The sequence below is a fragment of the Scleropages formosus genome, chromosome 9, assembly GCF_900964775.1.
Source record: "Scleropages formosus chromosome 9, fSclFor1.1, whole genome shotgun sequence".
In the NCBI taxonomy this organism is placed as follows: domain Eukaryota; kingdom Metazoa; phylum Chordata; class Actinopteri; order Osteoglossiformes; family Osteoglossidae; genus Scleropages; species Scleropages formosus.
The window spans coordinates 11,488,013-11,506,570 of record NC_041814.1 but is presented as its reverse complement, the minus strand read 5'-3'; the positions used below and the strand labels follow the sequence as shown (position 1 = coordinate 11,506,570).

At 37.2% G+C, this 18,558-nt stretch overlaps 1 protein-coding gene across 16 annotated transcripts in view; it reads left to right on the top strand.

Moving 5' to 3' along the window:
• The window catches only part of adgrl2a (adhesion G protein-coupled receptor L2a), a 99,702-nt gene that overhangs the window by 35,664 nt on the left and 45,480 nt on the right, over positions 1-18,558 (top strand). For all 16 annotated transcript variants that reach the window (XM_029254886.1, XM_029254878.1, XM_029254883.1 and 13 more), the window contains exons 3-4: positions 1,923-2,136; positions 17,921-18,030. In XM_029254886.1, coding sequence (XP_029110719.1) covers positions 1,923-2,136; positions 17,921-18,030 — 324 coding nt within the window. The remainder of the gene's footprint in view (positions 1-1,922; positions 2,137-17,920; positions 18,031-18,558) is intronic.

Below are 18,558 nucleotides of genomic sequence, written 5' to 3'. Positions count from 1 at the left end.
GAGTATTTTTCTCCAAAGCAAAACACTGCACAGTTTTTTATTCAAAAAATAAATGAAAAAAAAAAAAGGGAACACTGTGTGAACACGAGTGGCCTGTGCTTCAATGAAGAAAAACATAGCTACTAAAAACATTACTGGCAGGTCATGCAGTATTGCCACTCCTTTTGTCTATAGTAAATATCTGCCACGGCCATGATCTATAAATTGTCTGCCTCTCTTGCCAGGTTTCTGTTTGCATGTGAGAAGGCTGTCCACTTAAAATTTTAATACAGCAAAGCAAAATTGATGTACATGTTATGATTGGAAACCACAAAAGAGGTCTCAATCTTCCCCCCTTTTCTAGTAGTTTGACATTTTATTTCTGTAAAAAAGCTGTCTTTTCGAAATCATTTGAAGGGAGACGAGAAAATAGAGCAAAATAGTTCATTTTACCCTAAGCACAGCTATTTGGCTGCGTTCACATTTGCAGAGCACAAAGCCAGAGTATTGATTTTTTTTCTTTTTTTTTCTCCCCCCCCCCCCCCCCCTCAACCTCCCACCAGTCCTCTCTTCGATTGCCAGGGCTGTAAGATGGATTAAATTACACTTCATGTTTTTTGAGATGCTTGTTTTGTTGGTTCTTTCCTGACAGAAAAAAAAAGACTGCAAATAAACCAAGAGACATCAATGAATGAATTAGTTATGGTAAAACATTGTCAGCGTTGAAATGTTTCATTTGTTCAAATGGTAACGAGGTAACATTAAAAAAAATGACATAAAACCAATACAAAAAAATTGCATACTAACCCATGAGTATAAGGTATGTATAGTGCATTCATTTTTTTCTTACAATGTCATGCTATGTCTGGCAGTAATGGCACTTTTTAGAGCATTTCATAAAATAGAACAGTGAGGAACATTGGACTTTGTTGGAATCTGTGTATTTCAAATAACTATAGGTTATGAAAAAAATTTAAACTTTGAAATTGTTTGGGACCACATGTTTAAGGGCTGAAAGCTTAAGAAATATAATTATATGGGGTTACACATGACTGAAAAAAGGTATTTATGATCTATGTGATTAACGTTATCCACGATCCATTATGATACTGTGTCTATGATACTCTGTCCAAAACAAAGTCAGTACTTAATTAAATGTGAAAAATTATTTCAACTTGTAAGTCTACATTGAAATACTGCTGGCTTGCAGTTATATCACTAAGATAGACATAATTCACAAAAATACCTCAGTCATGTTATGCATTAATGTTATGTTATGCATTTCTTTTTAGTTTTATTGGAGACAGCCATAAAAGCACGATTGGAGTGGCTGCTAACATCACGCAAAGAAGGGCACTTTGAGGCAGCACCAGATTTTTATACTTGAAGCATTTACCATATTTATTAATTATTAAGGACTTGCTGACACTAGTAAGGGTCCTCTAAGATTGTTGCTGACATAACATTGAATACGGGACTATTTTTTGGTGTGGCATTGATATGGTGTGGTATTTTTGGGGGGTGGAGGGGGTGTGGATACAAACAAATCTGAAATAATAATTCGGATTCAAGAAACTGGAGATCTACCCTGCGATGGACTGATAGCCTGTCCAAGATGTACTCCCTCAGCCTTACACTCAGTGCTTCCAGGATAGGGTCCATGTCATCATGACCCTGATAAGAGCAAGTCATTATTTAAATTGGATGAATGAATCAAAATTGGAGACTTCAAATATGTGGTGAAATGTTTCTTACACTGCAACTGCGTGTCTTAGAATTCTTCTGCATGCTTTTCCAGTCGTCTCATAGGCAGTTCTCTACCGACTCGAGGAATAACAAACACTAATGTAGCACTTTGTTCTTTCTGGTACTTCCTGTCAGAACAGTTCATTTTTAGTTTTTGATTTTTCTCTGCCTAATATGCAATTATCTCCTCCCCACAGGGTTTAGCCGTGCAGCACTGCCATTTGGCTTGGTGAGGAGAGAGCTATCTTGTGAGGGTTATCCCATTGACCTACGCTGTCCAGGAAGTGATGTCATCATGATTGAGAGTGCCAACTATGGCAGAACAGATGACAAGATCTGTGATGCTGACCCTTTTCAGATGGAAAACATTAACTGCTACCTCCCTGATGCCTACAAAATTATGTCACAAAGGTAAGAAAATAAAAACCATTTTTTCAGTTTCAGGAGTTGGCTGGTGCAACATGACCATGTCAGCAGAAATTAGACTATTCTTTTTTCATAATGCTGTCATCTGAAGGAATTTGTCATGTTTATTTTGGCAGATTTAGTCCATGTGGTTTTACTGCTAAAGGATGTCTTCGGTATTGCTGTTTGATGTTTTATTAAAGGGGGCGCGGTGGCGCAGTGGGTTGGACCAGGTCCTGCTCTCTGGTGGGTCTAGGGTTCGAGTTCTGCTTGGGGTGCCTTGCGGCGGACTGGCGTCCCATCCTGGGTGTGTCCCCTCCGGCCTTACGCCCTGTGTTGCCGGGTAGGCTCCGGCTCCCCGCGACCCCGTATGGGACAAGCGGTTCAGAAAGTGTGTGTGTTATTAAAAAGACAACAAGACTCAGGTTTCCCGACTGCAGCATTAGGTGTGTTGTGTCTTTAGGCACTCCAGTAGTCTAACGTAGTGTTACTTCCTTAAATACATAAAATCCGATGGTAAACTACAAGTGGTGAATATGAAGAGGGAAAAAATGGTAGCATTTTAGCATTTCTTTTCTTTTTTTTAAACAGAAATTAAAGTAGCTTTTTTTAGTTTGTTTGAAAATGCTTTGTGGTAATCTACAACACATTAGTGGTGGCATACAAAGTAAGATAGCAAAAAAGGTTGAGTTGGTAAACATTTCTTTGTATACTTTCATCACTGAGAACTATAATTGGTTAAATTTTTAAAGTAGTATGTTGTGATTACATTGAAACAGTATCAGTAGACGGACATTTTGTCTTTCATATTTATCTTGAATTTTGTCAGAATGCCTCCAAAAGGAAATCTCATTCAGTTTTCAATATAGTTATTCTCTTTAAGCCTAACCAGAAAAACTCAAACACCATGCACCCGATGTGTCTGCTGCTTGTGTATGCGTTTAGCTATAATGATTGCCCTGATGTGTATGTGATTACTCGTTCTCCAAGAAAAGATCTCCAGTGTGTACTTTTACCTCTGTGTATCTGGTGATAAGTATCCCAGATTTCTTAGCAAAAGGAATTGGATGATATGAGATTGTCAGCACCTCCTGGTACCTATCTGGGGAAATAAGAAATAATAAAATAAAACTGCATAGTGCCAGCATAAGATATATTCAAAGGGTTTATTGTCAACACTTTTTGGATAAACTCAAACAGCTGACTCACATTCTTTGTCCTGAGAATCTCAGACATTGTCATTTGTTTTTTGCCTTGTATATCCATTTTTTACATAAACTTTTGTTATCAATAATGTGCAGAAAATGTAGTAATAGAGAAAAGCTGGACTCCAAGCAATATTAGCATGCATGATCACTATTTAATTTTGTGATTTTTTTTTTTTGTTTAGTTAGATTTTCATTCTTATTTGCATGATGCGTCTTGTCATGCACCTAGACACATCATTTGTGAGGTTTCTTAGGCTCACTGGGTATTTTGAGTCTTTCAGTATCAAACATCCTTGCCTAGGTGACCCAACCAGGGTTGATCGACCTCCAGCCTTCATCTAGGTACCACTACCTTGCAACCATGACTCGCCTCTCTGGATCCTCAGCTTTCTACATGACCTTTCTGCAACCTCAGTGGCGACTTTCATACTCTCCCTCCTCTGATTCATTGTGATACCCAACATATTACTGGTGCTATACAGATCCTATATTCAAGTGCTTGTTTACACTTTGTCCATGCTCCCTGCTGCTGCATCTCTACCATGATTGCCATCCGTTTTTCTTCCACTACTATATGCATCTCCACCTTAATCAGCCTCTCCTTCCCCTTGACCTTGTCATATTGCTGTGACAGAACAGTACCAAAAACTGCTCATTCAGAGACTGTAGTGCCCACCCTCACATTTTGCTAAAGCTAGTACTCTGCCTGTCCTACTGCAGACAGCATGCTCCTCTTCCTTCACGTCCTTACCTCGATGTCTGCTCCAGTAACCCTAGGACCACTGAAGTCTCTGTACTGCAGCATTTCCCTTGCCCATTTCACCTAAATCTCCTCCTCCAGGCTCTCAAAGAATAACTTTAGTTTAATACTCTCCCCATAGAAGGCAATACTCTTTAAGTTTTCAGGTAGAGAAGGCCTTCTGCAGAGGTCACCGCTTATCTTTCTCCCAAATGCCACAACTGTCAAGATTGGGACTTTATGAAACAAGGGACCAATGCAATTATTACAGTCTACTATACTGATACACCCATGCTTTAAACGTAGTCTTGATTTGCACAGTACTGCTAGTCACTTTATCCCTCAAACCTCTGTGAAACCACTGGCCTAAGCTCTTCACTGGCTTCTCCAAATTGGATGGAATCAGTATATTCCCCATACTAAAAGTGGTAGTGCTTATCAGTAGGCTTTCCCTTCCTGAACACTGAAGATCCTGACTTGTCCAGCTTGAAACACATGGACTGTATTCTAACCATACTCACTACACATTTCATTAACATTTGACAGTGACTCAAATTGAATCTTAAAGCACTGAGGTTAAAGTTTTCAGGTGATAATTAAATTGTATAGTTTCGTGTTTGATACCACAGCATATATTTGAATGTTTGTTCTGAGTATTGAAATGGCCTTCGCATCTCTAACAAAAACCCTTAATCAAAACCAGTGTTTTGAATAAGTTATTTCTTTTTTGTAAAAGAAAGTCTGCATATAGAAATGTTCTCTTCATTTTTTGAAGGTGCATAATTTTTATGATGAAAAAGTGTCCGTTGGTGTAATAGAAAGCAGGCACATCCAAGTTTTCTCCCAAATAATGTCAAAGTATGAATTGGTGTTCATTTATTGAATAACTGTACTCACTTAACCCCCTCACTATTGATAGCTGCTTGTTGTACTGCACGTTTGTGGTAGTCTGGAGCATATGACAGAGTTATAAGGAGCCAGGCTAGACAGGGTACACTCTGAATGGGACACCAGTCCATCTCAGTAAATAACTGTAGTTAACTTTAGATATACAAGAATGCTACATAAGTATGTCATTTCCTTTTCAGAGAAGATTCACTTGGTTAAAATAAATAGATTACTAACATTTTAGGATCAAGTGAAAAGCAAATCAAAATTTTACTTACAAAAACTGTTTATTGTGCTTTGTTTTTCAATCATAATACTAGCAGAAAGGAAAGGGGAAGCCTCCTTTTATGTTTTGATCACTTAATAATACTTTCTGCTTTCACTATTTATATCAGTGATAGAAGTGTTTGCATGGCACTCTGGAGACTTCCATTGTTGTCACTTGACAGCACATAGCCTTGTAGTTCCCAATTGTACCTATGGTTTTTGTATATATTTAAAGCACCCGAGATTAAGACTTCATAAAAAGTAATCACCTTTGCCCATAAAACATAAGCATGGACTTAAATAAAGGATTGCTTACAAATTGAGGTGATATTTAGCTTCATTGTGTTGTCACATAAAGAGGGGCACATATTTGAAGCATAATAAACCAATAGCACCAAACAGCTAAATGGGGACTTCTAATTCTGAGTTCCTCTTTTTGGAAAAAAGGGAATCAGTAATAAAGAAATAAATTACATTTAAATTTATTCATTTAGCAGACACTTTTCTTCAAAGCAACGTGCATCTTATAGAAAATACAATTTGTGCATTACATTAGGAGAAAGAGACATAGCTGTAGATGTGTAATTCTTAAGTACAGTTAGTTTGTTTCCTTCACCATATGCACTGATGTTCATCACACGAGTAGCTGAATAAAACTTGACCAGAATATCAACGATTCCTAATCACCTTCCTAGTAGTTTGTATTTTTTTATTTTTTTGAGATACACAAAAACATCTACATTACATTGCAGGAGCAGCTGTGTAAACGATTGATCCAGGCATGATCTTAAAGTTATAGTGCATGAACATTTACACCATACATGAGCTTAAGTGATCATGGGCAAAGTGAGTCTGGAAGAGGTGAGTTTTCAGACCCTTTTTAAATGTAAACAGAGTTTCTGCAGTTCTGAGTGAGAGGGGGAGGTCGTTCCACCACAACGGAGCCAGAATCGAGAACCTCCAATGCTTTACCTTTCATGCGTGGGACCACCAAGCAGGCAGATGTGGAAGAGCATAGCAGTCTGGTAGGGGTGTAGCAATGATCCAGTCTTGTAGATAGCTGGGAGCAGTTCCATTGATGCATTTGTAGGCCATAACAAGGGTGTTAAATTTGATCCAGGCAACTATAGGAAGCAAGTGCTGAGAAACGAGTAGAGGAGATACATGCAAATGCTTTGGCAAGTCAAACACAACTCGTGCAGCAGCATTCTGTATCAGCTGTAAAGGTTTGATGGCAGTAGCGGGAAGGCCAGACAAGAGGGAGTTGCAGTAGTCCAGATGGGATGTCACCATGGCCTGGGCAAGTAGTTGGGCAGAGTCAGTTGTGAGGTAAGGACGGATCCTGCGGATGTTATGCAGGATGTATCTGCAGGTCCGTGTTGTGGCTTCAATGTGCTAAGAGAAAGATAGACTTGAGTCAATCGTCACTCCCAGACTCTTAGTTGAGGAGGTAGGCAAAATGAGTGAATTGTCCAGTTTGATCAAGAGATCGTGACAGGAAAACAGGCCAGCTGGGAGGTGTAGGATCTCTGTTTTGAAGATGTTGAATTAGCGTAATAAAATAGATTTTAAAGCTTTTTTTCCCGTTAGTGAAACTGCTAAAAATGTGTATTATGAATATAACTTGACTTCTGCATTGTCATCAGTAATGAAAACAAAGCTGAGTGATATGTCATGACAGAGATTTTTTCCTTGACCTGTGAAGATTTAGAGCTTGATTTTTATTTTAACAGTTGTTGCCATTTCTAACCTACACTAAGTTGATTTTAGCATTCAACAGTAATTAGCAGCAGAGAGGTGTTTGCCTAAGGTTAGTTGACCTTAAAGGTGAAAGTGAGTGTTGTAGCAAAGTCATTAGTTCACAAAAGCTTGTTTCCTGATATCTGATTCTGCCAGTCACCACATTTTGGACTGAGGGCAGAGAAACAATTGGCAGTATTTATTTTAATTGCCAGTTTGTGTAGCTCAGAACATGTTTCAACTTTTAGTTCCTTACTTTACTAGCAGTATTTCTATGATAGCAGTGTATCTGTTTCAATCATTGGCCAGTAATCATAACATTTCTGAAGCGACAGCATTTTGTGGATCATATGTAATTTAACTGAGTAAAATGCAATAGATACTCAAAATGCAAATTGCCCTTTCCTATGAGATACTTCACGATGTCATCTCTTGTCATTTTAGAGTCTGAGAGAGAGGACATTCTGATCTTTCAGGTGTATCATTAAATTATTTGATCATGCTTTATTAGAACTTGTACTGCATGAAGATTAGAAAGAAGTGATGATTTTATTAAGAAATCCCTAATTGTATATATTACATTAAACATGTAAGGAATGTCATTACCAACAATAGGCAGAATGATGATATAATCAGGAGAAGCACCTGCTAAAGGAAACCACTTGAAGAATCTCAGTGCCTGAGTTAAATAGGGTAATGTGACATTGTTAAAGTGACAATGAAAATAAATATAAATCTTAACATAAAAACCATGCTTATATTCCATATTGCCTAAGCCTGAAGTTTTCAGCAAAAACATGTTTTGATTTTAAATTTTGCTAGTTTTTCAATATTATTCTACATAATTTATCATTCTCTGGCCACACAGTGTCAGGGGCTTAAAAATATGTTGATGTTATTTGCAAACAAATATATTTTGGGATTAGTTTTTGTATATATAGGTCAATATTTCTATATTTTCATTTACTTTTACTGTAAAAATGCTCTGTTTGCATTATTCTGTAATTATCTCTTTAATCTTCACTTTGTTGGCAGCATGGTGGGACAGAGGGTAATGCTTACATCTCATAGCTGCTGGGCTGTTCAAACTTTAAATCTAGCTCAGTCTGTGTGGAGTTTGCATATTCTCGCTTTTTTGTGTGGGTTTCTTCCGAGTGCTCCCATTTCCTTCCACAGTCAAAGACAAACATCCGTTTCAGGAGAAATCGTGACTCTAAATTGCCTTTTGTGTGTGTGTGTGTGTGTGTGTGTGTGTGTGTGTGTTTACTAACAAATGATGGATTGCCCTAAGATAGACTGGTTTGCCTTCCATGGTATACCCTGCCTCATGTCATGCATTTCCCAGTGTTACAGCATAGTCTTGGGTTGTACTGTGTGACTGACTACCACCAGAAAGAAGCATTCTTTCAGATTCTTTCAGAATGCAAAAGAGTCTGATTTATTGAGCACTGGCAACTCATAAGCCATCTCTCCAGGGGTGAAACACAGCAACACAACAAACAAAAATTAATCCTACATTTTATGACACTATTTACCCTATCAAAATAAAACAAACACAAATACACCAGTCTAACTTGACTCCTTACTAGAGAAAAACGGGTCCAAAAGAAAATGGCACTCACCCCCTTCCGGCAGTTGCTAGATTATACTGATGTACAACAAACTATTTACATATATTAACACAAAAGACACAGTTTATGCTTTTGCTACAGTTTATGAATCCATTATACTTCCTATGCACATACATACAGGTTCTCATTCCCAAATAGGCAGCTGAACAATAGCAACAGCAGGAGCACACATTTTTTTGGGGTAGCCAGCCCCTCTCTGGTCCAGTGGCCATGTGACTTTTCAGTCTTCTTCCATTTCTGCTGGCCAATAACAGTTGGGTGTCAATTAGTCTTCCCAGCTTCACCTGTAAATAGGGAGAGAGGTACATGCCCACAAACAAAATATTACAGGCTTTTGGACCAAGGTTAAAATACCAGGACAGGCTGTGGACCACCATGATCCCACACAGTACAAAGTGTTACTAATATTGAATGGATGGATCATTATTTTGTATGATTAAATTGCATTTATGATCTTTGGCCTGTTTAATTTTTTTTTCTTAAGTGTATCTAAATTCACAGTTCAGTTATATGGTGAATTTAATTAGTTCAGTTCTTTCATTTCTTGAATCTTAATATTAGTGTTACCGGGTAGGCTCCAGTTCCCCGCGACCCCGTATGGGACAAGCGGTTCCGAAAATGTGTGTGTGTGTGTGTGTGATTCTTAATTAGAGATGTCATATTTTGTAGAAAATGTGATACCAATATATTATTGCTGTTTATAAATGTTTTTGTCAGTTTGTCACCTCAAAATTTTCATGGTTATTAGATTTACTGGAAAAGAAACAGATTAGACTGTTACAGGTGTATTTGGATGACATAGTGCTACAACGAGTAGCGCTGCTGTTTCACAGCATCTGGGTGGTGTGAGAGATGTGGGTTCAATCCCCACTCAGTCTTTCTTGAGTTTGCATGTTCTCCCTGTGTCTGCAACAACATATTCATGTGAAAAATTTGTAAAACCTCAGTTCTGCTACAACTAATGGCTTCTGCAATGGTAATAAAGTTTGATCTCTGGTGACCAGGCCCTCTCTTGCTTCAGGACAGATCGTGTAGCTTGTTGGGTGAGAGAGACCCCATCACATTACCATACAGACAATCAGATAACTCTATCAGAATCTTTCCACAGGCTGGGGAAGATAAGAATGTATACTTACTGGATCATGAAACGACAGTCAGTTACAGTTCATGATTTTGGGAATTTGTAGATTTTTTCAGAATCCCCTTTAAGATAGTTATTAGCACAAGAAGTTGGCTTTCTGAAGGAATTGTATAATGTCCTAATGACACCAAATTCATGAATGGAACTTCCAAGTGTCAAAACTGATATTGTTTTGATTTTTTTTTCCTTAAGTTGCACACTTTTTTTTGCTTTGTTTCTCATGAGGTGTCATCATGCAAAATGAACCATATCAAATACTAAGAAAAAATAATCTTTAGACATTTTAAAGAGATTTTAACTGAAATTATGACTTGGTTTATCATTTATTTCTCTTAGAACTAATTTTGGGGAATGGAGGGGGCAAAGTGACAAAAAAAAATCTAACAAATAGAAAGTACAAATAACATTTTAGTCTCTTAAAAAGAAACGGTTCCATGAATCTCAAAAGTAAGGCTATATTTCTGTAAAATATTCCACTAAGATTATATAGATTAACCAATTTTTTTTCTGATTTCAGAGAGCTTGAAGTGAGTTTAAAACCTCTCTTTTAAATTAGTTTTATCATACCATACTTTGAGTCCAGCAACTTTTTCATTGATTTTATTGATAGTTGTGTTATCTTGTGTACAGTTGTTTTCTTATTAAATGTTAAGACATCTGAGCCAGGTTTTAAAGTTTATTTTAAAAATAAACTTGTGCCATATACTATATTGCTGTAAGAACAGTATTTCAAAGTGCTGAACATCTGGTTCTCGTGAAATTATTAACCTTCTTCTGCTTGAAATGATGCAAGAATTCTATATTTAAGTAATGGTGTATCTAAACTAAATGTGTAATTCAGTTTGTGCTGTCTTCTGCTTTCATTCTGAAAATTCCCTGTTTGACATTTTTACAATAAGAACCCTCCTTAGTTCCCCATATTATTATTATTATTATTATTATTATTATTATTATTATGCAAATATGTCTTACTTGGATATACAAGAGATGCAAGGTTATGCAATGAACTATCATGTTAGAGAATGACATCACTTCAGAGGCAGTATATAGGCCTGAAGATATCCCTGTTGGTGTGGTGGAGCAGTGGGTTGGACCACAGTCCTGCTCTCTAGTGGGTTTGGGGTTCGAGTCCTGCTTGGGGTGCCTTGCGATGGGCTGGTGTCCCCTCCTGGGTGTGTCCTCTCCCCCTCCAGCCTTACTCCCTGTGTTGCCGGATGGGCTCCTGTGACCCCGTATGGGACAAGCGGTTCTGAAAATGTGTGTGTGTGATATCCCTGTCTCACACATACTGTGTAAAATTTTTGTTCATGCCTTTGCCCTCAATATGACTTAACCTGACTACAAGCCTGGAGATGATAGGACCAGAAAAAGTGGTCTTAGTAATTAGAATTTGAATCTGTTTAACACTTCACGGACTCTGTGGGACCTCAGAAGAAAATTAATTAATTAACTCCTGTGAGAGTAGCACACTTCATCTCTGAGAATCACAATCAAACCGCTGTGTCTGATACACTATACAGAAGGGTGCCACATTACCGAAATGTTGTTCCATCAACGAACGATAACAAAGTAACCCCAACAGGTGAAAGTTCAGTGTATTTAAATAAGTTTGTCTACTGAGACTCTTCTACATTTTCATTATGGGTGTAGCCAACACCTTTGTCCAAGGTGATTTCCAGCGCTAAAAAGATAGTATGGTGGAGCAGCAGGTTCCACTGCTGCCTCACAGCTCTTGGACTGTGGGCTTAAATCTGGCTTTGTCTGTGGGGTTTGCATGTCCTTCCCATGTCTGTGTGTATTTCTTAGATGTGCCCTGGTTCCCTTCCATAATCTGAAGACATGTTTTTAGGTCTATTGGTGTGTCTGTGTCTTTAGTATGGTGCATGTATGTGTGTGTCTCTGTGTGCAATATTGTTCTGGTTTGTGGATGGGGAGATGTGGATAAGATCTATGTATCTTATTGTAGTGCATCTAGTATAATAAATCACCTTTGACAATGGTGCCAGTTAAATATGAGTTATAATAAGATGTTAAATTTCATAAAAGGGTCCAACACTTATACATTTTCAAATGTCTTTATAACAGAAGCCCTATGATATTGGTAATTTCTTCTTTTGGATATCTTCCATGGATGCAAAAATCAAAGCTAAATTCATGTAGTGTCTTCCAGACCTGATCAGTAGAGACAGTGAAAAAACTGCATCAAATAAAATGTAAAAGCAGGGATCTGAGGACCGAGTAAACGTTGTGTCCATCTCACATATAGCATTCTACTGGAGGAGCCACTGGTTTCCATATACTTCAGGACCTTGCTGTGACACAGGCCTGTACCCAACAAACCTAAGCAGTTAGTATGTATCAAAAGAGCGTACAAATAACAAACTACCCTATGTAGTTGAGCAGTCACAGGGCACTGATCACAACAGACAGTTATGGACTGCTCAAGGCACCGACTTCATGCAACTCAATAAGAACCGTCAAACGGTATTAATACTCTCTCATGCATGACAGTGGCTGACATGTAACATACTAATGCTATGCAAACTTCATGATTTTATGGACTGTGAAACTCTTACAATAGTGAAAACAAAAGATGAGATACCGAATGCAAAACTTGCAGTTGACATACTGTAGTTTCCCCAGCAATGAAGTGTGACTATGCAGAGCTTTGCACAGTTAGCATTAGAAAGACATCATATTATAGAATACTCCTCTAAATGATGGTGAAGGAAGTGCGGCATTCATGTCTTATTCTCTCTGTCTTAGTGCAGATGTTTGGAGATACAGAAGCGGATGCCCTTAGGAGCGACAACCTATTGTTTAGACAAGGCACAGAGAAGCCTTATATCATCAAAGGTGTTAAGAAGCAACTACATATTAGACATCTGTTTAAAGGAAATAAAGTAAACACTTCTGGCCAAAGGACAAGAGAATGGCAGACAAAACCCAAGATGATATATAATCTTACTTTGCACACGAAATGGTGCAGACTATACATTATCATCTTGGAAGGAGAGAGCTGTTGTTTAAAGTGTTGAAAATAACAATGATTCAGATTTTGTCCAGAATGAACAGTGCTAAGTTGTCCCATCAAATAATTAAACATATATTCAGACTGGCTGGCAAAATTCTTATGACCCTTTGTGAAGATTGGGGTAAAATGCTGGGTAAAATTTGCTTTATGGTTTAAAATTTATTTCTGCGCTCAGCAATATGACAAAATTATATTGCTTTATTGTGATGTCGTTACTCAGAAGAGGGGAAAAAACAAATGCAAAATTATTTTTGTTTTGAGAAAGATGTTTCACGAATTTTGGCGACTCAGCATTTAGTACCTTCAGCACCCTTTCTTTGCAAGATAACAGCATAGAGTCTTCTGTAATGCTTGATGAGGTTGGAGACCACATAACAAAATATCTCAGACCATTTCTCTATGCACAATCTCTCCAGATCTTCAGACTTCTTGGTTCTTCTGTTCAGCTTAACCCACAGGTTTTCAATGGCATTCACTGGCGTTCACATCAGAGGACTGAGATGGCCATTGCAAAGCTGGACTGTGTTGAGCAAACCAATTCTATGTTAATTTGGGGGTATGCTTTGGATCACTGTCCTGTTGAAGATGAAAACCATGGCCCAGTTATAGCTTCTTCGGAGATGCAGCCAGATTTTGACCTGAAATCTCCTAGTTTTTGATGGAGCCCATGATGCCATGTATCGTACCAAAGTTCCCAGAGCCTCAAAAAAACAGCCCCGCACAATCACAGATCTGCCACCACACTTCATAGTAGGGATTAGACTATTTTCTTTACACTAGACCCATCCCTAGTATTTGTTGCTAGAAAGCTCTGCATTTGTTTGTTCTGATCATAGAACCTTATTCAAAACTCCAGTGATGTTACCAGACTATAGACATTAATATTTGTGGTTTGATGACAGCAGAGCCTTTCTTTTGGCAAGCCTTCCAAAGAGCTGATTGGAATGACACTGCTATCTAATTGTAGTTTAGAGACTAGGTGACCCCAAGATGCAACAAATTTCTGCAATTGAGCCACACTCCTCACTATGAGTGGGGGCAAAATATACTCGGACCCTTTTCCACACAAGTTCATCACATCACAGTTTTAAACAGTTGCACAAGGACAGCTTGTAACATAGTGGTTAGAGCTACTGCCTTTGGATGCAAGGGTGCAGATTGAATCCCCACTGCTGTAGTACCTTTGAGCAAGGTACTTACCCTAAAACTGCTCCTGTAAAAATTCACCAGCTGTGTAAATGTATGAATAGTTGTGAGTACCTTAACATTATAAGTCGCTTTGGGGAAAAGTGTCAGATAAATGCAATCTTGTGATTTATTGGAAATTGGTGTTTTCAGCTATGAAGTTGATATTCCTTTATATTTTTACGAAGGGTGCTAATAAATCTAGAGGACCCTATATAAGAAGAACATAATCATTATCTTTATGCACCTTGCTTGTGACATCCCTAGTAAGGTTTCATCGGATGTTACAAGGAGGCGATGGGACATTGCCAGTGTTTTAAATATCAGTCTTACATGACTGTGAAAGCATGTGAACTTAATAGTTTCAGTGGTTACAATATTAGCATAATGAAAGGACATTTTTTTTTCTTTAAAGCTTAATTCGTGTAAATGTAATATTTGCACAGTTTAAAGTAGCTTGGAAATACTCTGCAGCCAAAAATGTGTGCTGCTGGAATCCCAGCATGCTTAAAAACCTATCTTATGTCATTATATGCTTGTTGGTTTACATTCATTCATCTTACGAACAAGGTGTAATAGGTTACATTGTGTGTGAAGGAAATATACTCATAATTTCATAAATGCAATCAGTTATGCCTTGTTTCTGTCTTACAAGGTGTTTTCTTCTTTCAGGAAGGCACTTAATGCCAATAGAGAAAGACTTGAATGCATCTCAGCAGCGCTGTATACTGCTTAAATAATGCTGTGGAGTAGGGTTCAACATTCCTGGGTTGTTTCCCAGTTATATATGTAGGTACTCTGAAAATTGCAATAGATGGCTCTGATCCTTCAAGATCTGGATGGCAATTACTGTGTCTTTACTGACATAAATTTAAAGTGTATCATGCCCTGGAATGTTTGGTCCAAGCAGCATCAGACAGGAGGTTGCAGTGGGTTAACTTAGAGTTTTACTGATATTGTGTCCTATAATTAGAAAATTAATGCAAAACACCACCATTATCAACCACTGGTAACCTAGAAGGCCTACTGGGTATACAAAGCAAAAAGAAAAGAAATGGAAATGTGTTGTATAAAAACAAAATCAGACTCTTTTCTGCACTACAGTCAAATGGGTACATACAGTAAAGAGTAAAATTCATTCATATTTTATACAGCTTCTACTACATTTACATTTATTCATTTAGCAGACACTTTTCTTCAAAGCGACGTACATCTCATAGAAAATACAATTTGTGCATTACGCTGGGATGCATTAAGATGGTACTGTTCTTGTAGTTATTATAGTATTGTAATTTGAATAGAAATGAGTGGAATGCCAAAAGGGAAAATGTGTTGCTGTAATTAAATTCATTGTATTTATTTGCTTCATAATTCAATATTATTTTATTCCTGCATTACTTTTCTATGACTGGAAGTTTAAATTGCTGTTTTGTAATTTCCTATGGTGAAATTAGCTCAAAACATAGAGCTGCCATTTCGTTTTGTGACAGAAGAATTATTACATTTTCTTTGAGTTAGTAGTCTGAAAATACTGTTTGTTCATTCAACATTAATATTTTGCCTACCCACTTAATACAAATTTCCTTTTTTAACCACATTAATTGTCAATGGCTTCAGTTAAAGGATTCTGAGCGAGAAAGACAGATGTATTATGTGCAGGACTTGTCCTAAAATTCTGTAGGCAAAATCAGATTTCTTTCAATACCAACATAAATATATTTGATGTAGAAGTATTTGTTTGAGTAATTGAATTTTGTGTTTTAATCATCCATCAGATGTAGGTAACGTCCCTTTGCTGAAGACAGTGACAAATTTTAAATATTTTTTTTTTCTTTTCATGGCTGCATGAGAGACAAACTGTATTAAATTCATTCAGAAAATTGCAACATGTCTTATCAGTCCACAACAACTAATATGAGGCCAACAGTACCAATGAATGATACAACACTGAACACACAAGTTCAGGAGAGAAGGGAAAGAAATATGTCCCAAACTTTTATTATTACATTTCCAATGATCTGTTGAAGAAACATTTTCTGCCCCATGTCTTCTCTGTACTTAACCAGCAGAACAGAATTATTGATTAGAGAGCACACTGTATTGCAGATTATACGTATGGTCTCCTGAGCGAGATTTGTCTGCTTTGAAAACGGTCATTAGGATGAGTAGGACGAGCTGTACGGGTGGTAAACTGCTTGCCTTTTTCATAGGTGTAGACACATTCTGGAGTATAATTAAGGGTGTCCCCCACACAAGATGCTGAAGAAATGCAAGGTAAAAAGTATAGCACTGTGGAGAAATAATTAATCAAAGAAGGTCTCAGTGACTTATCAGGTTCCCTTCTAATTGCAGGATTCCACATAAGACACTGAAACTAATGCAAATTTTGTTATTAATAATGTCATATTCTGCTCTGACACAGTTTGTAACTGAATCAGACATAGCTTTAAACATGACATAATTCATTTTGATGTGCAGTAATTTGCTTTCAAATGATATTTATAAGCAAAGCATACATTTTTGTTCTGAAAGTATTTGATATTGTGTATGACTTGTCACATTTCTGTAACCTTCTTTAACATTGCCACCAAGATGGAAATTATTTATATTCAGGACATTATGCATGCGCACAGTTAGAAGTGAAAGTTTTGGGACAGTGAAGTAGAATTGTTTTTTTTTTCAATATTCAAGAAATTTGTATTTCATGTTGAAAGGTGAATATAAGGCTACAGAATGTCAGTTTTTATTTCTGGGTAATGGCTTTTCCTACGGGTTATTTTGTTTCAACAATTTCAGGTGAGCATAAATATTGCAACAAATAAATTTAAAGCAAATTGAAGCTGTTTAGCGTTGGTCGCAAATTCCTTACATGCAGTAACTACCTCAAGTTTGATTCAAACTGACTGAACTCAAGCTGATTGAACTCACCACATTCTTGATATATTCTTTTGAAATGCTCTTCCAAGTCTTAATAGCAGCCTCTTTCAGTTGTTGCTTGTTTTGTGGATTTTCTGATTTCGGCTTCCTCTTCAATAAGGTAAATGCTTGCTCAGTTGAAACTTTCCACTAATTCTTTCTGATAAATTCCTTTGTCAATTGTGCAGAATGTTTTGATTTCTTGTCTTGCTGCGTTATGAATTACTATTCAATGAGTTTGGAAGATATTTCTGTACAATTCAGAATTCATTTTGCTGTTACCATCACCACATGCATCATCAATGAAAACTAGTGAGCCAATTCCAGAGGTAGCTATTTATGCCCAGGTCCGCTCCATGCTTCACAGGTGAGCTGGTGTGCTCAGGGTTGTGTGCAGTCTCTCCGATTCTCTACACTCTTCCCTTTCCATCATTTTGCTAAAGGTTTCTTTTCATGTCAGCTCTCCATGAAACTTTTTTTCAGAACCCTTTTGGCTCATTTTTGCAATTTACAAATTCCAGTCTGCCCTTTCTGTTTTTGATGCTGATGAGAGTTTTGCATCTTGCCGTGTAGTTTCTGTATTTCTCCTTGTAAAGTCCTCTGTGAACTGTGAATCATGACACCCTCACCCCTGCACTCTACAGATTATGTGTGATTTCTTTGGCTGTTAGTCTGGGGTTTTTCTTCACAGCTCTAATGATTTTTTTGTCAGTTGCTGTGGTGTTCCATGAACAACCTGGTTGTCACAAATTGCTTGCTCCTCCAGTTGTTTTATTTTTCTTTCAAGATATTCCATGCTGTTTTTCTGATGACCAGTTTTTCTAACTGCTGTTTGTCTCGATCTCATCTTCAAAATGGTTTCTCCGTCATAGTCAATTCTCTTGTTTTTGTCTTGGTTTTTGCCTTTTACCTCGAAATCAGACTCAAAACCCACACACCACTACAACCAGTCCTGCGTATTTACAGGTCATTTATTTAAATTCTTAATTTATATCAAAATTTACAATAGCAACAATGGTCTTCTGTTTTCTACTCTTTCAGGTGCAACAATCGAACCCAGTGTGTTGTGATTACTGGGTCAGATGTCTTCCCTGACCCCTGCCCAGGGACTTACAAATACCTTGAGGTCCAGTATGAATGTGTTCCATACAGTAAGTATAAACTTTCATTCATGCTTCCAAAGTTATTTATATCTGACTGGTGTATTTTCTTATCGAAGTGTCCACAGGTGATTGGCAGAAAATATGTTCAATTTGATTTATTCGTCACATTTTCAGTTTCTAAAAATAAAAATAAGACATAACAATAAACCTTTAAATAATAAAAATAATATAAATAACATAAAAAATAGCAAATAAAATTCCCAATTATGACAGTCTGCTGTAAATCAGATCTTAGCAATATTTTGGTAAGCCTTGTTTATTACATGTATCACACATAAAGCAAGTTTTTTTTTTTTTTTTAAATTTTATTTTACAAAGCATCACTTCAAGACAAAGTAAAATTGTTGATAACTAGAGATCCTTATAGCTATAAGTACCTAATGATTGTTTTCCACTGTATACCCCTCAACAAATGGCTCATATTATACACTATGATTGTACAAAGCCATTACTAACAGATTTGTCTGGAATTTATTCAAGGTAACCGCACAAGAAATTCTATAAATCCAAATAATC